At 33.4% G+C, this 22,074-nt stretch overlaps 5 protein-coding genes across 5 annotated transcripts; all 5 read right to left on the reverse strand.

Annotated features, from left to right (window-relative positions):
• Positions 1-384: 384 nt before the first annotated feature.
• On the reverse strand, positions 385-1,454 carry LOC110715772 (germin-like protein subfamily 3 member 3). The gene has a single exon (XM_021894384.1). The coding sequence runs from the start codon at positions 1,373-1,375 to the stop codon at positions 749-751; it is 627 nt and encodes a 208-aa protein (XP_021750076.1). The 5' UTR covers positions 1,376-1,454; the 3' UTR covers positions 385-748.
• A 7,464-nt stretch (positions 1,455-8,918) lies between these two features.
• LOC110715955 (germin-like protein subfamily 3 member 3) lies at positions 8,919-9,905 on the reverse strand. The gene has a single exon (XM_021894568.1). It carries the CDS (start codon positions 9,750-9,752, stop codon positions 9,126-9,128), a length of 627 nt encoding a protein of 208 aa, XP_021750260.1. The 5' UTR covers positions 9,753-9,905; the 3' UTR covers positions 8,919-9,125.
• Positions 9,906-13,809: 3,904 nt separating this feature from the next.
• LOC110715773 (germin-like protein subfamily 3 member 3) lies at positions 13,810-14,662 on the reverse strand. The gene has a single exon (XM_021894385.1). It carries the CDS (start codon positions 14,581-14,583, stop codon positions 13,957-13,959), a length of 627 nt encoding a protein of 208 aa, XP_021750077.1. The 5' UTR covers positions 14,584-14,662; the 3' UTR covers positions 13,810-13,956.
• Positions 14,663-17,529: 2,867 nt separating this feature from the next.
• On the reverse strand, positions 17,530-18,437 carry LOC110715750 (auxin-binding protein ABP19a-like). The gene has a single exon (XM_021894358.1). It carries the CDS (start codon positions 18,304-18,306, stop codon positions 17,680-17,682), a length of 627 nt encoding a protein of 208 aa, XP_021750050.1. The 5' UTR covers positions 18,307-18,437; the 3' UTR covers positions 17,530-17,679.
• Positions 18,438-19,561: 1,124 nt separating this feature from the next.
• LOC110715880 lies at positions 19,562-20,839 on the reverse strand. The gene is made up of 3 exons (XM_021894500.1): positions 20,795-20,839; positions 19,896-20,052; positions 19,562-19,848 (listed from the first exon to the last, which is right to left on the reverse strand). Exons 1-3 carry the CDS (start codon positions 20,837-20,839, stop codon positions 19,562-19,564), a joined length of 489 nt encoding a protein of 162 aa, XP_021750192.1.
• Positions 20,840-22,074: the final 1,235 nt, after the last annotated feature.

The raw sequence follows: 22,074 nt of genomic DNA on the forward strand, positions 1-22,074 counted from the left end.
CACAACGTAATTTAGTAATTTACTAATCACAATGGTTGTTTGTTTCGTTTATGAAACTGCTTCTTGTTAACCCTTTTCTTTATCTTAGGAACTTTACTAATTAATCTTCCATGATTTGTTTTAAGCTAAGTAATGTAAAACGTTCCCATCGCATCTCAACGCAAAAATTAGTTGATTATCATAACAACACACAATGTTTTAGGGGATAAGTTCTTGAATTGTATCAGCTTATAATCAAAAAAATTTTGTCATCATCATTAGTTTATTGATACAAATCATAATGATACTTCTTACAAATATGATTAAAATAATTCCGTCAGTACATGCATCAAATGTGTATCAAATTTTTAATATACAGTGCAAGTAATAATGTTGATGAGATCCACAAAGCAACAAGCTATAAACGAAGTATATTTGTATGCTATTGGTGTATAGCAAGTTACAAATGACAAATGACAAATGACAAATGGCAGTACACAGCACATTTACATAATGCACCTGGACTTGGGTCTCACATTCATTAATGCAATTTGCAAATCACGTCTAAATATAAATCTTTTGTATATAGACAAAGAGATTTTTATCTAAACAAAAAGATTAATTTCTAAGTATATGTAAGGGTATTTATTAATACAAAAAGATGAAGGAATACAAAGGACATAGATTGAACATACATTTTTATCAAAAAAAAAAAAAAAATCTTAATTTATTACATTTGAATTTGGAATGATTCGGGAACGAAATTTTGTTAAGCTGTGCCGAATATACGCTTCATCCGCATAACTTCACTTCTACTCACAAGTGTAATTTTCTGGGCAATGTCAGCAGGTAAGTTCCCAGCAAATAAGGCAGTAGGAGTAAGTTGCAGTGCAGGATTTGCTCCATTCAAACTAACATACGCAGTAGCCGGAGTTTTGCCAACGTTGATTTGGAAGTGAAGCATGGCTTGTGGAAATACCATGACATCACCAACCTCTAATCTTTTATAGTATGCGGTGTTGTTGGTATCAATAAAACCTGCAATGATTGAACCTTTAACCAAAATAAGAACTTCAGATGTACGATGGGAGTGTACTGGGATTACTCCTCCAACGGCAAAGTCTAACCTGGCCATAGATATGCCTAAACCATTAAATGCTGGGAACACATCTGAAAATGCCAATGTCACATTATTCCCGAAAACATTATTGGGAGTTTTCTCACCACGAAAACCTGTATAAACAAAATCATCAATTGTGACTTTAGTAGGATCTTTGCAAGCATATCCTTGAGGTCCTCTAGGAAGACTGGGATCCCCAACACAGAAGTCGAGCTCTATGGCATAAGACAAAGTAGCGAAGAAACAGAAGACAAAGAAAATTGAAAGATTGCTCATTGTGCAAGCTTGTTTTAGCTAGAAAGGTTGTGTTGGGTCGTTAAATAAAGCTAGTATAAGTGGTTATTGCAGATTGGTTTCTTGCATTTTCTTAGCGGCAATTGGTACCCTTTATATAGAGGAAACATTTTTCGTTTGTATGGCTTGACTTGTTCAATTGTTCAAAAAGGGTATGATATTGTTTTTTTGTATATATGAAAGTCAAAGGAAAAATTTGATATTTTGAGTCATTTAATCCAATAAGTTGATATCACCGTCATTGTTTTATTGACTTGAATATAATTTTAAATTAATGTTTCTCAAAATAAATACGTAGTATCTAAAATTGTTTACGTGGGTTGAATTTATATAGGTTATACTCATTGAAGAATATGATTATATTTTTTTCGTGTGTCTAGAACCATAAAATTCCAAATTCAAGCTTCTGGTGCTCCGAAAATCTTGCCTGCATTTCACGTAATTTTTAATAATATGCTTGGCTAGAAATTATTATTTCTACTTCGTATAAGGCTACTCGAGTAGCCAAACCCTAGACTAACAAGTTGCATGATAACTTGTGGTTTTGCGTATAGAGTCGTGGATTGAATGTGAGAGATATAATACAAAATGTTGTAGTACCTCCGTTAAATATTACTCCGTAGTTATAATTCAAATATTCAATAATTTTTGGGTGTGATTTTATTGACTCGATGATTGAATTTTTAACATTATACAATATTGAATTTATGTATACGAGTATTTATGTATTCTAGAGAGGATATTGAATGTATTTCGTTGAATTTTGAATAAAATTTATTTAATTACTTAAAATATTAAGTTGCAAACTGTGGTTTAATAACATATATATATAAACTTTCAATTTTCGTTGACAATTTTAATGGCCAAAAATTTTCTTTGGCACTATGTTATTTCTTGTATTGTTCGTATGTGCTTAAATTATATATTTGTAGTACAGTTATTGCTTAAAGCTTGGCTTTCCTCGATCTTCAAAACAAAGATATTTTATTTTTTGTATTATGGAAATTTAATATCTCCTCACAACCTTGACTAAATGCATGAGGCTAGACTATTTTTGTGTAGTATTCACGTAGTCGTCAACTTGTCATATAAACTTATAAAGTTCAATATAAACGTATTGGTATCAAGGATAACACATTTGTTGTGTTGTATATGGACGAAAAACTCCTTAGAAATTGACTTATACTTTATACTCCCTCCGTTTCATAATGTTAGTCCCATATACTATTTTGGGCGTTTCAAAATAATCTACCCTTATTGAATCTATTCCTTTTTAAATTTTATTTTATTTTCCTAATTTCGTCTTATAATTTCTAATCCCATTAGTGGATTGATGACATGACAGTAATTAAATATTATGATTGGTCATCAATCCCATTAAACAAGCATTGTAATTGATGCTTTCCAAATAAAAAAATCACAACATTTAATAAGATAGATTTAATTAAGCAATTTTTGTACTAAAATGTAATATTCCAAAGGAAAAATGGAATCTAAAAATCCAACCTTTGCAAGGTCTGACAAAAAAAATCCAACCTTTAATTAATCTCACAAAAATCCAACCTTTGCATCCCACCTTCTTTCACAGATCCATTACCTGTTGATGACCGATTTTTGTAAGTTGTGTGTTATATGTCAGTCATTAATTGGTCAATTATTTTTTTAATTATTAAAAAACAAAAAAAAAAATTAAAGAAAAAAAACAGATAAAAAAAAAAAAACCCAACACCAGCCACCCACCCACCTCCCTCACCCCACCGAAACTTCCCCCCAACCAACACCAGCCACCTCCCCCATCCCTCGCACCACCCCAGCCACCTCCCCCACTCCCCGGAAACTTCCCCCCACCCCCAACCAGCCCCACCATTGGGGTCGTCGGATTCCGACGATCTCCCCCCACCCCCCACCCCTTGCCGCAACCTCCCAACCACCAAAACCCCCTACGATCTAAACCCTAACCACCACACCAAACACCCTATTCGACCCCCCTAACCAGCCCAACCCCTCCCCGAACCTCCCCACCGCCGCCCTGACCCTCCCCGACCCATTTCCACCCCTCCCCACCCTAAACCCGACCCAAATTAGCCCCCTTAGCTTCCACCCAAATCCAACAACCCCCGGTTTTGTGGGTCGAGTTTCGTGGGTGGCTGGGGTTCTGGGGTGGTCGGGGTTTAGCCGTTTAGGGTGGTTAGTGTTAGGGTTGCGTTCTGGGGTGTTCGGCCGTTTAGGGTGGTTGGTGTTAGGGTGGCGAATTGGTGGTGGTGTCTTGGTGGGTTGTTGGAGAGAGGAGAGAGAAAGAGGAGTGAGAAGGGAAATTAAAGAGAATTAAAAAAAAAAAACTTTTTTACCTGTTTAATAGGTTAAAGGTCAAATGGATCTGTAGGAGAAGGTGGGGTGCAAAGGTTGGATTTTTGTGAGATTAATTAAAGGTTGGATTTTTTTTGTCAGACCTCGAAAAGGTTAGATTTTTATATTCCATTTTATCTATTCCAAATATTATTCATTCTCTTAATTTTTTTTTGTGATTAATTCTATATGGGACTAACAAAGTAAAACAAAGGGAGTATATTAGAAATAATATGATTAATATCCAGTCAAAAATAGTTTGTCTAGTCTATAACATTTAATTGCTCGGATCGGGTTGATTATGGATTCATAAACTAAATATGTTTCTCAATAGAAAAATTTGTTAATTAATGCATCTTTTTTTCCATAGTTTATAAATATAATTGCTATTTCAAGTGATTTAGGGCCTATTCTCATTGACTGAACTGAACTGAGCTGAACTGAACTTAACTGAACTGAACTGGATTGAATATTTTATAAGAGAAGGAAATTAGTAGCTAAACTGAACTGAACTGAATATTTTATAAGAGAAGGAAATTAGTAGCTGAACTGAACTGAACTGAACTAAGCTGAATTTCAACGTAAGAGAACAGACCCTTAGCTTGTGATATTATAAGTTTCACCCTTTTATAAACGAAGTTTGTTCATCAAAAACAGAAACAAGGCTCCCTCGACAATTATTCGGTAGTAATCAATTATTGTAATAAAAAAAAAGAGGAAAAAATATGTCAGTCATACGGTGCTCTATCAAAAAAAAATAAATAAATAACTCCCTCCATTTTATATTATAATTTCTATATTTTTTTTTTGAAGCAATTTCTATATTTATTTAAGCAATCTTTAAGATGTAAAAGACAATTCAATGACTCTCAAAAAATTGTTGCTATTCTAATTAATTTCAATCTCAACCTTTTACTTTATGCACCAATCTTGTCCATCCATCTAATAAATTCTAATTGACTTAAAAAAATTTAAATATAAAAAACAGAAAAAAAAAAAAAAAAGTTGAAAAAATTATTTAATAATAACTTTGAATACAAAAATTATTTTTAAAAAATTGAGTTACTAGTTGGGTGGAGGGATGGGTAGCGGTAAGCACCAGCTAGGGAGGTTGTAGGTTCGATCGGCTAAGGTAGGGGCAGGGTGGTGGTTCACCGGCGAGGGGCAAGGTAGGGCTGGTTGGGGTTCGCGAGCAGGGTTGATAGGGTTCGCAAGAGGGTGGGCGTTTGCGAGGGTCTGAGGTGGGACTAGGAGAGGTTGTTGTTAATGTTTGGGTCTGGGTTGGCGAATAGGGTAGGGGCTGGGTTGGTGGATTAGGTGGGGTTTCGTGGGAGAGGCCGCATCAGGTAAGGGGTTTCATGACTCATGAGTAAGGGAGGAGGTGGGGTTTGTTGCCGGTAGGGTTAAGACTAGGAGAGGTTCACAGGGAAAGGGGGGTTGGTGGGGTTTGTCCGACAATTGGAGTTGGCTGTGTTTTCTCTTTATTTTTATTTCTTTTTTAGGAATGTTATTTTATTTTTCTTAATTATTTTTAAGAGTTTTTATTACTCCGTATTATTTTTTTTATTATAAAGTGGTTAGATTAGTTAATTGAGTTTATAAGCTGTTAACAGGGATTTAGTTAAACTTTTTTTAAAAAAAATATTTAAAACAAGTATCAACAATAACGTTTTAACACGTGACACATCAACCGATTATATATAACCCATGCAACAGGTTATGACTTTATTGGAAGAGTGACCATAAAGTTGTGTTATTTTTGAATTGATTAAAGTTAAACTTAATATTGAAAGAGTTCCCAAATTTCAACTTATTGCTGTTATTTTTTCCAAAAATTTAAAATTATTGTTAGATTGTTGAACAATTTAAAAAATTTCTACTTTCACTCACTTTAGCGGAAAAAAGTTGAAGTAAAAAGGTTTTGAAAATTTTGATTATTTCGTTTATTGAATGATATATTAATTGTTTTGATAATATGATTAATTGTTTATTAGATATTATTAATAATCATGGATGATAGTATGTCTATATATATATAGGGCTTGATGATACAACACATTGTTTTAATATCGATGATATGATTAGTTGGTTAGGTGTGATCATTTATTGTTTGGATGATATATAATTAATTGTATGGATGATACCATTCACTGTTTCAATTATATCATCCGATCCATTGGTTAGATGATACTGAAAAGTGACTTTTACATCACTTTTAGGGGATAACTAGGCTCGTTTTTAGGTTTATTAGTTTTTAATAATCTTCCTTATCAAATTCTGACATGGGTTTAGGTACTACCTCATTTTCACTAGTAGTTTTGGTGATTTTGAAATCACCAACTTCAATAACTCTCCAAACTTGGTAGTTGTCAGCTTTGATAAAAATCTTCATCCTGTTCTTCCAATAGGTGTAGAACTTCCCATTGAACATAGGAGGACGCTGCGTAGAGTAACCTTCTTCCAGTTTCTCGTGATTGTTCATCTTGCTTCCAGGAACTTAACTCGTCAGAGTTTTCTGATTTCTTCGAGTAACTAGCTCTGATACCAGTTGTTGACTCGAATGAACAATACAAAAGGGGGGTGAATTGTATTGTAGAGGAAACAGGGTAATTTTGCGGAATTAATAAAGAGACTCAAACAAAAACTGAAAGTGCAAAGAGAGATTTTACGTGGAAACTTCTTGGCCCTAATCAAGAAGAAAAACCACGACCACAAGGGATTTTAAACTCAACTCTTAATAATAATAGGGCAAACAACCTATTACAAATTAAGACTCTAACTTAAGTTACTCAACGAACTCAAGTTCCCCTTCAACTGATCCCTCAACCGGTTGAACGCTCTAACTCTCTCTTTCTCCTTGCTTCACTCAAAACAATAAACACTTTTAGAGTTTCCCCAAACTCTATCCCAAAACAATTCAAGATTAAACTCTAAATGCTAAGTAGTAAGACACTCAAGGACTTAAGTGGATTATGACTCTTTTTAAAAGCTAAAAGATTCTAATGCTCAAGTGTGTTTTTCTCAACAGAAAACCGAGTCTAATTATAGAAGAATTAGGAAGTTAAAATTGTCGTTGCCTTAATCACAACTCCCTTAGAATTAGGAAGTGTAAGGAGTGGGATCTTGGGCAGCAAGTAAAACCGTAACTGAAGGAAGTGGTTTTATTGCTTCCTTAATTTTCTCAAAATACTTTTGACAAAGTAAACGCACGTTGAAATAAAGACTTTCCAAAACTGATTTACCAAAAAGATAGGCATGAATAAAACAGAAAATATTTTCATCAAAAAGATATTTTAACTAAAGAATATTTTCGAAAATAAATAAGTAAAAATATGGAAAATAAAATCTTTATCACATAAAATTAAATCCACTTAAATCCTATCAATTATCATTGTACTTAGCATAAATACAAGAAGCTTAAAATTAAATATAAAATAAAAATAGACTCCTTGAAACTTTGAGAAGCTTTGACTCTGGAGCTTCAGTTCCTCACTTAAGGAACTTGCCTTTGAAGCTTCAACTCTGGAACTTCAGTTCCTCACTAAAGGAACATGACTTCTGATTGTCTTCTATATCCTTCCATAGCAGACCTAGACCTTGTCCCATTCTCCATTCTTACTCCAGAATTTCGTAGCATAAACCTGGCATCAATCATAGCTAAAAACGAAAGTTAAACCAATATGAGCTTGTTTAGGTTCCTTGAGTCATCATCAAAACATAAGGTCAACAAAAGGAGAAGAAAGAGGGAGCCCTAGTTGACCTTGAGGATAAATATGAGGCTTTTATGTTATAGGATTACAGTAAACATATTACACTGGGGATCTTGTTAGAGTAATAAAAAATAGGAAAATTTTTGAGGAAGGTCCTTTTAAGTGGTCAACCTTGTGAGAAAGGTCATTTGATAAAAAGAAAGTGGCACAAAAGATCCTTATATCTCATTTGGATTGTGTGGAGAGTCCGTTGACCAAATCCCGGCGTTGACTAAAATTTTCCTCCTGAATTTTTAGCTCTATTCATTTCCTTTCATTAACAAAATATTGGAAAATAAAAACACCTTCGTTTCGCTTCTTTTCCCTTCCATTTCATTCCTTTCTCTTCTTTTCTTTCACTAATATTCAACCAAACAAACCCTAAGTGTATGACGTATGGACTATTAAGCTGATGTGTCAAACATTCTTTTCATCCGCTTACAATAAATAAAAATGGAGGGAAAAAAAAGAATGATTATACATATATAGTTATTGGATAAAAATACTATTCTGATAATATAGTACCTTCATATGAAAAGGAAATATTATAGTTATTGAGGTTTGATCAAAAGAAAAGTCAAAAAAGAAAGAAAAAAAAAACGGGAAATATTTAATCATGAGGTGGCACGTGTCATTTTAGATTCGCCTTTAGTATATAGTTTTTATAAATTTATTTGTATAAATATATAGCTACAGGTAATATTATTGCAAATGATGAATAATAAAAATTTTCCACAACTTTTAAATTTTCAAAAAAAGAATTTATTGGAGCATGCATAACTAGTTATTGGCTCAGACGACGCCCCAATTACTATAAATTTGTGAGTTTGATAAAAAAAAAATTAAAAGGTTAATGTTCAACAATATTTATAAAAGAATTAAAAAATAATAATAAATTTAAGATTAATGGGTATTAGTTTTTTTCACTTTACTTTATAATAGTACCTTTTTGTCAAAAAATAAAATAAAATAAAATTTATGGAGTAATTTGTATAATTGCTTAATTGATATTGAATCTAGATTATTAGCATCCAAAATATCAACAACCATTAGTGTGTGATTAGTGATTTAATATTTTAATAATATTATAGATAAGAATTCACTAATTTGGTGGAATTATGGGCTTTGCATTAAAGTTCCCCTAGTCTTTTCCTTCTCTTTCTCTTTCTATGTTCTTTCCCTTCGAACAAGCTCAACGTTTAGCTTCATCAATGGAGTTTGGTCATCTTCAACTTCTATTATCAACGCAGGGCCGACCAAAAAAGGGGCCGTGAGCCGTCTCTCAGGCTGCTCCCTCTTATAGTACGCCATGTTATGATACATAATGACTTAATAATATGAAAATGTGGTATTGGAAATTAGTGATTGAATAACATTATGCCAAATACGTAGTGTGTAATTAGAGAGCATTAGTGTTATTATCCAAGGAAATGATGAACATTGAGAGAAAGGGGGAATTTATTGACGAAAAGTATGTATCATTATTCAACTTAAAATAAATAACAAAAATACAAGTATGGAGAATACAAAAAGATGAAAGAATACAAATGAAATAAAACAATTATACATTTTTTTTTATTACAAATTATCATAATTTATTATGTCGAAAAAAAGAATAATTCAGGAAAGGAATTTTGTTAAGCTGTGCCGAATATTCGCTTCATCCGCATAACTTCATTTTTACTCAAAAGTGTAATTTTCTGGGCAATGTCAGCAGGTAAGTTCCCAGCAAATAAGGCAGTAGGAGTGAGCTGTAGTGCAGGGTTTGCTCCGTTCAAACTAACAAACGCGGTAGCCGGAGTTTTGCCAACGTTGATTTGGAAGTGAAGCATGGCTTGTGGAAATACCATGACATCACCAACCTCTAATCTTTTATAGTATGCAGTGTTGGTAGTATCAATAAATCCAGCAATAATTGAACCTTTCACCAAAATAAGAACTTCTGATGTACGATGGGAGTGTACTGGAATTACTCCTCCTACGGCGAAGTCTAACCTAGCCATAGATATGCCTAAACCGTTAAACGCTGGGAAGACATCTGAAAATGCTAATGTCACATTGTTCCCAAAAACATTGTTAGGAGTTTTTTCACCACGGAAACCTGTGTAAACAAAATCATCAGTTGTGACTTTAGCAGGATCTTTACAAGCATACCCTTGAGGTCCTCTAGGAAGACTAGGATCCCCAACACAAAAGTCGAGCTCTATGGCATGAGACAGAGTGGCTAGGAGACAAAAGACGAAGAAAAATGAAAGATTGTTCATCGCGTAAGGTTTGAATAGCTAGAAGGTGTTGTAACTTGTAAGGTGGTGTTTGATCGTAAACTTAATACCAATGTAAGTATTGAAGTCTAGATATAATAATGTTGTAGATTGGTTTGTTGTATATTCTGAGAGGCAATTGGAACCCTTTATATAGAAAACACATTTGGTTAGTATGGCACTTTGCCTTGTTTTGTTCAATTCGTTAAGGGTGTGATATTCTTTATTTGATATGAAAGTCAAAGAAATACTACCAGTTTTGCATTTAATTAAGAAGTGACTCGATGCGGCTGAAAATCTGTTTTTATTTTTTTTAGTTAATTTTTGTCAGCATTGTTGTTTTATTGACTTGAATACTTCTTCAATTCAACTTTCTCCAAATGGTATGTATGAGTTTAATAATATAATATTATTTCCAATTCAATTAATTTTTTCATGGTGTTATTAGGAATTTAGATATTATCTTCAAGTACCACATTATTGAAGCTTCTAGGGCTCCGGAAATCTTGCCTGCATTTCGCATTTTATTTCTTAATAATTACTTGTATATAAGATCAAGTCAAGGTTGACCAGACTACCAAATTGCATGATGACTTATTTTGGGTTATAGAGAGTTAGAAAGGGTGGCCGGCTATGAAACAAAATGTAGAGAGTCTATTATGTATACCTATGTGTATCGTATCCTCGGGATTATTATTTGCCCTTTTAATCAACAAATGTGTAAAAATATTATTTGCACATTTGTTGATTAAATAAGCAAATGACTTCGGGTATACGGTACACCGGAGTATATATATATATATCAAATTCTACAAAATATATAGGATTCCGTATCGATACGTAGGTGTTTTATCTAAATACTTTGTAGTTAAATAATTAAACTATCCTGTATTAAAAAAAAATAATAAACTAGCTAGCAAGTTAACAATAATAGTTTTAGGAGATCTTATTATATTATAACTAGATGAATCCCGTGCGATGCACGGTTAGTTTTTTTTTTTTAAATAACGTTTTTTTTTGTATTTATGAGCCTAAAATTTGTTATATATTTAGATAAAATTCCTAATATTAAAAGATAATATATAATATTTAATTAATTTAAACTTAAAAATCTCATTCGACAATTTTTCTTACATGGCATTTAAATTATTTAATTCTACAAGAAATTAATAATCTCTTATTTAATTGGCTACTACTAAGATTTATAATCCTACATGGCGCGCTGAAAAAATTAGATCCTACGTGGCTCTCTAAAAACTCGGGAAAAAACTCCCCTTTATATATATAATTAGATTATGAATTATTTTTATTGCACAATATTTCGATATATAATTATACTATGGTAAATATCTAACAATTAGAATTGCACTTTATACTTCCTAAGCCATGCTCAGTTTTTAAAATTAATTTTATTTGAAATATAAAAGTTTCTTTTGATATGTAACTCAATAGTCAAGCATAATAGTTTATAAATATACGAATCAAAAAATGCTTAAGCAATTTAATTATTCTTTGGAACAAAAAAAGTATATTGTAGAGTGTAATTTTTTTTTTTTTTTTTTAGTTTTAATAATAATAGTGTACATGATTGGAGCACATTCATCTCACCAATCAATTGGGATCGACAACATAGCCCAATGCCAATTTACCTTTACCAAGCTAAACTTAGGGAACTAATACCTAATCACATTTATCTTTGTTACTTGTATAAGAATAGTGAAGCTGCTAAGAGTTAGCTATTAGCCAAAAAATGGCTACCTCTTCTTCATAAAAAAATTGGCTACCTCTTCTTCATAAAAAAAATGGCTTCCTCTTATATAATTTTTGTTTTCTCAAACCTCTTATAAATATAAATGAAGTAGCTCCAACCAAATTAGAGTGGTTGATGTGGTCTGCTAAATGACAATTGCTACTTTGCTAGCAATTTTTCCTCCTTCTTCAATTCTTTTTATTACAAAAAGGTTTAATAAAATCTACAAATAAAATACTTCCACAAAGTTATTAAGTAATACTCCCTTCGTTTTTGTTATTTGCATCACTTGTAAATGCACGGAGTTTTAAAAGAATTAATTTGGTATAATATAATAATTTGAGTGGATGAATATTTATTATGGTAAGAGTAATATGAAAACCATAAAAGTAAAAGTATGTAAAATAGAGTAGAGGGGACCATGAGAGAAAGAAATGATAAATTAATTTGTGTGGAATTTAAGTAAGAGAGAAAAATAATAAAATATAGTATAAATCACCATATATAAAAGTGATGCAAATTAAAGGGAAAGTGATATGCAATTTTTTTTTTATTTTTTTTTAAAAAAAAAAATGAAGGGAGGTTTTCCTAAGCATAAGACCATCTCCAGTGGTCAGATTTGAAGGGGTTATTTAGGAGAGAGTGTATTTTTTGCAAAAAAATACCAATAATAATACGTAAGTTGGTATTTAAACTTAGAAACTCCAAAAGAAAGTTGCTAAGTTTAGATATTCAACTTAGAGTCTCAATTGACAAAGAATATGGGTCCTTTATCAATATTATACTTTTTTTTTATTTTGAAAAATATGAATCTGATGGGCCATAAATTATATGAATGTGATATGATATTAGTATACTTTAGGGAGTCTCGCAATTGAAGAATTAGACTTTACATGAGTTGCTAAATTGAGAAGTGGGTTGGGTATTATCTTTGGAGGAAAAAAAAAAAAAAAAAAAAAAAAAAAAAAAAAAAAACTCATTTTGTATTTCAATACTCAAAGTTGAGTTTGATCATGGAGATGGTCTATCCTCAACAACTATATTATTGTTCCATTTTCATTCAAAAAATAAATAAATAAAAATAGTGTTGTTCTTGCGTAACAAAAGGGCAATGCAATAGGTTTTTAAGATGAAATACTTATATAGTTATATTACAAGAGGCCATAAGCTAGGGTAAATGGTAAGAGGAAAAAGGTATTCTATATTTGTATCCGGAAATTAAACGTTAAGAAAAGGAACTAGTAAAAGACTAAAAGCAAAGGAAATTAAACGATAATTAGGTGAAAACTTCAATTAATCCTTACACACAAAAGAAGAAAAACCGCGATCCATTTACGTTTTGTTTGGATAGCAAAGAAGGAAGGAAAAGAAGGGGAGGGAAAATGGAGGAAGGGAAGGGAAAAGAAAGGGAGGGGGAGGTGAGCTCCATTTTCCCTCCAAATCTCTCCAATTTTGAAGAGATTATGCTTATTAAAGAAAGAAGGAAAATGGATCACTCCCTCTCCTTTCCCTTCCTTCCCCCAATCTTTTACCCAAACAAGAGAATTTGACCCCCCCCCCCCCCCCCCAATTTCTCTTCTCTTCTTTTCCTTTCATTTCTTCCTATCCAAACAAAGTGTCAGGATTTTAACTCAAACTTAGACTTCAATAAAGAATAGGGTAACACCTTTGTTACAACTTACAACTATTTTGGTCAATTAAATCCCCCACAACGTAATTTAGTAATTTACTAATCACAATGGTTGTTTGTTTCGTTTATGAAACTGCTTCTTGTTAACCCTTTTCTTTATCTTAGGAACTTTACTAATTAATCTTCCATGATTTGTTTTAAGCTAAGTAATGTAAAACGTTCCCATCGCATCTCAACGCAAAAATTAGTTGATTATCATAACAACACACAATGTTTTAGGGGATAAGTTCTTGAATTGTATCAGCTTATAATCAAAAAAATTTTGTCATCATCATTAGTTTATTGATACAAATCATAATGATACTTCTTACAAATATGATTAAAATAATTCCGTCAGTACATGCATCAAATGTGTATCAAATTTTTAATATACAGTGCAAGTAATAATGTTGATGAGATCCACAAAGCAACAAGCTATAAACGAAGTATATTTGTATGCTATTGGTGTATAGCAAGTTACAAATGACAAATGACAAATGACAAATGGCAGTACACAGCACATTTACATAATGCACCTGGACTTGGGTCTCACATTCATTAATGCAATTTGCAAATCACGTCTAAATATAAATCTTTTGTATATAGACAAAGAGATTTTTATCTAAACAAAAAGATTAATTTCTAAGTATATGTAAGGGTATTTATTAATACAAAAAGATGAAGGAATACAAAGGACATAGATTGAACATACATTTTTATCAAAAAAAAAAAAAAAAAATCTTAATTTATTACATTTGAATTTGGAATGATTCGGGAACGAAATTTTGTTAAGCTGTGCCGAATATACGCTTCATCCGCATAACTTCACTTCTACTCACAAGTGTAATTTTCTGGGCAATGTCAGCAGGTAAGTTCCCAGCAAATAAGGCAGTAGGAGTAAGTTGCAGTGCAGGATTTGCTCCATTCAAACTAACATACGCAGTAGCCGGAGTTTTGCCAACGTTGATTTGGAAGTGAAGCATGGCTTGTGGAAATACCATGACATCACCAACCTCTAATCTTTTATAGTATGCGGTGTTGTTGGTATCAATAAAACCTGCAATGATTGAACCTTTAACCAAAATAAGAACTTCAGATGTACGATGGGAGTGTACTGGGATTACTCCTCCAACGGCAAAGTCTAACCTGGCCATAGATATGCCTAAACCATTAAATGCTGGGAACACATCTGAAAATGCCAATGTCACATTATTCCCGAAAACATTATTGGGAGTTTTCTCACCACGAAAACCTGTATAAACAAAATCATCAATTGTGACTTTAGTAGGATCTTTGCAAGCATATCCTTGAGGTCCTCTAGGAAGACTGGGATCCCCAACACAGAAGTCGAGCTCTATGGCATAAGACAAAGTAGCGAAGAAACAGAAGACAAAGAAAATTGAAAGATTGCTCATTGTGCAAGCTTGTTTTAGCTAGAAAGGTTGTGTTGGGTCGTTAAATAAAGCTAGTATAAGTGGTTATTGCAGATTGGTTTCTTGCATTTTCTTAGCGGCAATTGGTACCCTTTATATAGAGGAAACATTTTTCGTTTGTATGGCTTGACTTGTTCAATTGTTCAAAAAGGGTATGATATTGTTTTTTTGTATATATGAAAGTCAAAGGAAAAATTTGATATTTTGAGTCATTTAATCCAATAAGTTGATATCACCGTCATTGTTTTATTGACTTGAATATAATTTTAAATTAATGTTTCTCAAAATAAATACGTAGTATCTAAAATTGTTTACGTGGGTTGAATTTATATAGGTTATACTCATTGAAGAATATGATTATATTTTTTTCGTGTGTCTAGAACCATAAAATTCCAAATTCAAGCTTCTGGTGCTCCGAAAATCTTGCCTGCATTTCACGTAATTTTTAATAATATGCTTGGCTAGAAATTATTATTTCTACTTCGTATAAGGCTACTCGAGTAGCCAAACCCTAGACTAACAAGTTGCATGATAACTTGTGGTTTTGCGTATAGAGTCGTGGATTGAATGTGAGAGATATAATACAAAATGTTGTAGTACCTCCGTTAAATATTACTCCGTAGTTATAATTATAGGGTATTATCTATAAAATATTATTTGTAAAATATAAAATATTGCAAAATTACAATTAATATTTAATGGAGGAAGTATTTAATATTTGAGTTATTCCTCTAAATATTTTAATTTTTAAGCCCGCGCTATAAGCTCTATCACATGGTTGGGGTTTAGGTGGGGGGGGGGAGGTAGGTATGATTTATATCATACCTTTAGGTATGTATCAAAACAAAAATCTATTACTAATAATAACAATTGTTTTAATAAAGGGTATTAAGAATCAAGTTTGCAACTACATCCATATCACTATGTGAACCAAATGTCTCCTAATATTTATTCTATATGTAGTACTGAACTTCATTACTTCTTAGGTGCAACATATGCATTTACCTAAAATGAAAATGTTATAAAAATTTCACCATTATCTTATATACACAATAGAGATTCGACGTTATGAAATACATAAAATATTGAATCAACTAAAATTTTCTTTTATAAAAACTACGATCGTCGAGTAAATATTGGACTATAAAACATCTCCCACTTATATCACTGGAAAATACAGTCTTATTGGAGAGACAATATAGAGATCCTTTGTAGCTAAGAGGATGTTTTTCTTCTAATTCATTAGTCTGTTTTGATAACTTTTTCACCAATGAAATAATTTCACAACAATCCATTAGATCTAATATCATGGATTCAAAACAAAAAAATTTCTCCCTCGAAAAGAGGAGATAAACCTTTTCTTTCAAAAAGGATTAAAAAATCCTTATCTTTCGAAGGAGATCGAAAACCCTTTTTTTCGAGAGAGAAAAGTTTCTCCCAAAAGAAGGAAACATTATTATAAACCTTAAACAACCCAAATTCTCCTTGCCTCCCCGCCTAAAACGCCTCCCCCAATATCCCTTCCACCTTAGCCGAAAAACTCCTTGCCAAAACCCCAATGTGGGCGGCCCAGATCTCCCTCCCTCATGTCGACACCGCCCAATTTAGCTGCAAACACTTTTAATTTTGGGGTTTTGGGGTGGTGGCCTGGTTCATTGGGAGGGGGAGATGGGGGGGGAGTTGGAAAAAGGATAGGTGACATAGGTTCGACAGTGCAAGGGAGGTGGGTTTGATCGCCAACGAGGCAACGAGTGGATTTGGGAGCGTATAGAGGGTTTTTTTAGTTTTAGGGTTGGAGGATGGTGTAAAATTCGTAAATATTTTGTATTCAATGTACAAAGTATATTTTTTAGTTAATCTTTGTTATCCTATACTCCCTCTTATCATTTTTAACTAAATCTTAGATTTTTTTTGTTTCACATTTATGACTATACATTTTAAATAAGGAAAATTTTTAAATTACCACCCAAAAATGTAACCATTTTTAAACTAACCACCCGTTTAATTTTTTATTTTAAATTACCATCCCTTAAATTAAATAAATGCTCATATTACCATCCATTTCAAAAATCCGGTGGATTTTCCGTCTGTGGACCCAATCTAACGTTTATTTGACCCTTTTGACTGATTTTTCCCCCCTAATTTTCTCTTTAAAAACGCTCACTTAGCTTCAATTCACATTTTTCTCTTTGAAATTTGTTAGAATTTGGTGAAAGAAATGTGAATTAAAGTTTAGAGAGCATTTTTAAAGTGAAAAATCGGGGGGGGGGGGATCGAGCAAAAGGGTCAAACTTAGTGTTAGATGGGGCCTACAGATAGAAAATCCACCGGATTTTGTAAATGGGTGGTAATCTGAGCAATTATTTAATTTAAGGGGTGTTAATTTAAAATAAAAAATTAAACGGGTGGTTAGTTCGAAAATGGGTACATTTTTGGGTGATAATTGAAAAATTAACCTTTGAATTATTTATTTCTTTAATTTTGTTAAAGCCTTTCGATCTACATTTCATTTCCCACGTACACTAATTGCAGAGATGTGAGGCACCATCCATTTTGTATAAAGGTTTTCAGCGGGAAGGGCATGTAAAGGTCTAACACCTGAATATTGCCCGATAAATGGGTTGAAGTTGTATTGGGGTGGTGGACTGGTGGTGCCTCGGATCGCATGGTTGTACGTGAACTTAATGTTGCTAAAAAAAAAGCTTATTCTTGCATCAAGTTAATTAATATTGCTTTAAATTATAAAAAAATTTAATTAAAAATACTCATTAGATGTAAGTTTATAAATTTTTTTTTTTGAATTAGTACGTATGAACAAAAACAAAAAAAAGCCACAGAGTTTGTTCAAAGTTTTTTTTTTCTTAAAAGAAAAAAACAAAAAAGCCAGAGAGTATCAAGTAAAGGAATGAAATTTTATTGATCACAAGATTTTAAGTAACTTCTATGTCTCATGGACTCATGGTACATGTTAACATATATAATACATACAACAAGTAATACACTTAGCTTGTTTATTACAATTTTTTAGAATTTATTATAGTAAAATTAAATTTGAAATAATTTGAAAAAGAAATTTTGTTAGGCTGTGCCGAAGATTCTCTTCATTCGCATTACTTCTCCAGGACTCAAGAGTGTAATTTGTTGGGCTATATCAGCAGGTAAGTTCCCCGCAAATAAAGCGGTAGGAGTGAGTTGCAGTGCGGGATTTGCTCCATTCAAACTAACATACGCGGTAGCCGAAGTTTTGCCAACATTGATTTGAAAGTGAAGCATGGCTTGTGGAAATACCATCACATCACCAACCTCTAATCTTTTATAATATGCGGTGTTGTTGGTATCAATAAATCCTGCAATAATTGAACCTTTAACCAAAATAAGAACTTCAGATGTACGATGGGAGTGTACTGGGATTACTCCTCCAACAGCGAAGTCTAACCTGGCCATAGATATGCCTAAACCATTAAATGCTGGGAACACATCTGAAAATGCCAATGTCACATTATTCCCGAAAACATTATTGGGAGTTTTTTCACCACGGAAACCTGTGTAAACAAAATCATCAGTTGTGACTTTAGCAGGATCTTTGCAAGCATATCCTTGAGGTCCTCTAGGAAGACTAGGATCCCCAACACAAAAGTCGAGCTCTATGGCATGAGATAGAGTGGCTAGGAGACAAAAGACGACGATATATGAAAGATTGTTCATCGTGTAAGCTTTTAATAGCTAGAAAGGTGGTGTATGGTGGTGTTAGATCGTTAACTTAATACTAATGTAAGTATTGAATTGTAGATATAACTAATGTTGTAGATGAGTTTGTTGTATGTTCTTAGAGGCAATTGGTACCCTTTATATAGAGGTAACATTTGGTCAATTAGTCACTATGGCTAGTTTTGTTCAATTCGTAAAGGGTGTGATATTCTTTATTTGGTATGAAAGTCAAAGAAATACGTATTTTGCATTTAAGAGGTGATTAGATGCGGTTGAATATCTGTTTTTTTAGTCTAATTTTTAATTTGTCAGCGTTGTTGTTTTATTGACTTGAAAATTTCTTCAATTAAATTTTCTTGAAATGGTATGTATGAGTTGTATAAAATGATATTATCAATTTATTTGTATTGATTTGATTATAAATTTAGGATACTTTGAAGGAAACTACTTTGAATCAAAAAATAAATTTAGGATACTCTTATAAATTAAATTAAATTAAGTATTATCTTCAAATACCAGTTTTATACCACATTCAATGCTCCGGAAATATTGCCTGCATTTCGTATTTTATTAGTTAAATTACATGTAAAAAAGACCAAGTCAAGTTGACAAGACTAACAAATTGCAAGATGATTTATTTTGGGTTTTAGAGAGTTAGATATGGTCCATCTTCTACGACTCTACATATGGTGTAGTAATCTGCATCACATTTGTAAGAATTATTTTCTAAAATCTGCATAGTTAACTATAAAAAAAATTATGATAGCTTGTTACATTATTACTATGAGCCCACTGTGGCGTTATTTTTTTACGGAGTATTTACTAGTAAAATACTTCCTCCGTCCCTAAATTAGAAGCCTATTTCTCTTTATTATGTGAGTAATAAATATTAAAATTAGGCTTCTAATTAAGGGAGGGAGAAAGTAGTAAAATTTGGAATAAATATTCTCTCAAACAAGAGGTATGTAGCTCCAACCAAATTAAAGCGGTTGATGCATGTGGTCTGTTAAATGACAATTGCTTGCAATATTTTCTTGTGAAACTGCATCTTGTTCAACCTTTATTTTTTGTTCAACATTGGAGAGAATGTAATACAACAAAGTTCCTCAACCACACCACATCCAGATGTTTACAACGTTTAACTGTGTTTGGATAAAAAAAAAAGGGGGGGAGGGAGGAGAAGAGGAGGGGAGGGAAAGGGAGGGAAGGGAAGAATGCTGAATTTTTCCAAATCTCTCCAATGTTGGAGGGATCAATTTCTAACAGGGTACCATCCCAGGGTCATGTTCATGGCATACTGTGCCAGCTTGTGAGCCACCTTGTTCCTTTCCCTAGGGATATGGACTACGTAAACTGTCCAGCTCTTCAGGCAAAGCAAATGAGCAACATCTAGCAGAACAGCTGCGGCTTCATGATGAGGATTAGTTGTGGCAGAGAATAGCATGCGAGTTAACACTTCTGCATCAGTTTCGACTTCCATGAACTTTATCTTGAATTCTTTTTCCATCTCCAGACCTTCTCTTATAGCATAGAGCTCAGCTGCCAAAGGAGTAATTGCATTGTATTTGCTCGAAAATCCAATGTACCATCCCCCGAAGGGGTTCTAATGACTCCCCTTCCTGCTGCCTCTGAAGAGCTCTTCCATGCTCCATCCACATTGAGCTTCACAAAACCTGGAGGTGGCCGGATCCATCTTGGAGGCTTATCAACAGCAATTGCTTTTCCCTTCCCTTGGACAACATCCTGCAAAATATGATTAGTAATCTGATGATCAATAATGAAGCCATTAAAAACAGAAATCTTTGAATAAGATGCTTCTTCAAAGATTGTTCTGTTTCTCGCCTTCTAAAGGTGCCAAAGTGCTAGGATGAAAGTTGTCACCCATTTGCTAGACTGAGTTAGGTTCCCAGCAATCCAGCAATTCCAAGATTCTTCAAAAAAGGCACTTATATCAAAGTTCTTGGGTCTTTTAATGTGTTTGAAAAGCACTTGCCAAAATTCAGAAGCTCTAGGGCAATCCCTAAATAAGTGGATAAGACTTTCCTCATCTTGTTTACAACAAGCACAAATGGGATCACTACAAGAATTATGACTTTGGGCAACGACATAGCTATGAATGGGCGACGAGAATTAAACTCGTCGCCCTTATCTTTAAGTTTTGGCAACCAATAAAAAATTGTTTCCCATTATAACAGGTTGGGCAAGAACTAGTTGGTTTCATTGCACAAAGGCTATAATAGGCAACGAGTGTATATTTTGTTGCCCAAAATATTATATATTGTGCGACAAGATTATTAAGTCGTTGCCCGTAACAAAGACAAAGGACAACAAATAACCAAATTTGTTGCCCAAAATACTAAAAATTAAGGAGTAATTTTTTGGTTCTAAAAATTCACATCAAAATTTTGAAATTTGAAAAAACACTGTAAAAACTTAATTGTTAAATTTGACTCAATATATCTCTCATTACTTTCAGATCCCTTACCTTTTCAATTCTTATCAGGTTCTCTCTTCTATCTCCCTCATCCATCTCCAATTCTCCATGTACTTATCAGATTTTATTTACTACGACAAGGAATGGTCGAGTGTTGTTCTTTAATTCGATTCATCTGTTTTCTTTGGTATCTCAAGAGGAGAGACATCAAAATATTGTTCTAGGTCGAGATGATAAGACTGAGGTACTGAGCTTTGCAACACAGTCTTCAAATTCCCCTGCACCCACCACCCCTCGTTTTGCACCAAATCCTAACCAGCCCCTATCCTGTACCCATTGCAATAAACTTGGTCATGACTATGACCACTGCTATCAGCGTCTGGGCTATCCTAATGGGGGTCGGGGTCGTGGTAAAGGTCGTCCAAGCCGTGGTCGAGGAGCTGGAACTCAGGGCCGCGGGCAGTCCACTCCTACACCTACAGCAACTGCAACACAGTCTGCCCTAACAAGTGATGGCTTAGCACAGCAACAACAAGCATCCTCTTCTATTCCAGGTTTAACCACTGAGCAAGTGCAGCGTCTTTTGAGTCTTCTTGACTCTTCTCCGTCATCCGAAAAGTTGTATGGTAAGCATGTGTTTGAGACAAGCGTCTGGTTGCTTGATAGTGGTGCCTCACATCATATGACAGGCACACTTGAGCATTTTTTTTATTGCACTGACCTTTCTCCCAGACCCGCGAGTCTTCCTGATGGTGTACAAACCTCTGCTACAAAGCAGGGCAGTGTTTGTTTGAGTTCTAAATTAACACTTCACAATGTGTTATATGTTCCAAACTTAAAATGCAATCTGATTTCCATTGGTCAGTTGATTTTGGATTCAAATACTATTGTCATGTTTACTGACAAATTACGTATTATACAGGACCGCATGTCAAGGATCCCGATTGGACTGGGTGAGTTTCGGAATGGGGTGTACTTTTTCAAGCCGGTGGCTAAGCAAGTCTTCTCTCATGCTACAACTGTAGACACGACTCTTTTGTTGCATCGATCAGCGTCTTGGACATCCTTCAAGTCAGCATTTGTCTTTTATTTCTAGTGCTAGTAAGAATAGCAAAATAAAGAAATTGTTAGATCGTTGTGATGTTTGTCCCCGAGCTAAACAAACTCGTACTGTTTTTCCAATTAGTGAGAATAAAGCAGAAGATTTGTTTGATTTGATACACTGTGATTTATGGGGTCCCTATACAAAAACCTCTTTTACTGGTGCTCATTATTTTCTTACGATTGTTGATGATTGCTCGCGTAGTGTATGGATGTATTTGTTGAAAGAC

Source organism: Chenopodium quinoa, unplaced genomic scaffold, assembly GCF_001683475.1.
Source record: "Chenopodium quinoa cultivar QQ74 unplaced genomic scaffold, ASM168347v1, whole genome shotgun sequence".
NCBI lineage: Eukaryota > Viridiplantae > Streptophyta > Magnoliopsida > Caryophyllales > Amaranthaceae > Chenopodium > Chenopodium quinoa.

Bases quoted from the DNA above. Each gene is read 5' to 3' on its own strand.
- LOC110715750 (XM_021894358.1), bottom strand. From the start codon at position 18,306: ATGAACAATCTTTCATATATCGTCGTCTTTTGTCTCCTAGCCACTCTA.
- LOC110715880 (XM_021894500.1), bottom strand. From the start codon at position 20,839: ATGGATGAGGGAGATAGAAGAGAGAACCTGATAAGAATTGAAAAG. The intron at 20,053-20,794 runs GTAAGGGATCTG...CATATTTTGCAG, and splicing joins ACCTGATAAGAATTGAAAAG to GATGTTGTCCAAGGGAAGGG. The intron at 19,849-19,895 runs GTACATTGGATT...CTCCTTTGGCAG, and splicing joins TAGAACCCCTTCGGGGGATG to CTGAGCTCTATGCTATAAGA.
- LOC110715955 (XM_021894568.1), bottom strand. From the start codon at position 9,752: ATGAACAATCTTTCATTTTTCTTCGTCTTTTGTCTCCTAGCCACTCTG.
- LOC110715772 (XM_021894384.1), bottom strand. From the start codon at position 1,375: ATGAGCAATCTTTCAATTTTCTTTGTCTTCTGTTTCTTCGCTACTTTG.
- LOC110715773 (XM_021894385.1), bottom strand. From the start codon at position 14,583: ATGAGCAATCTTTCAATTTTCTTTGTCTTCTGTTTCTTCGCTACTTTG.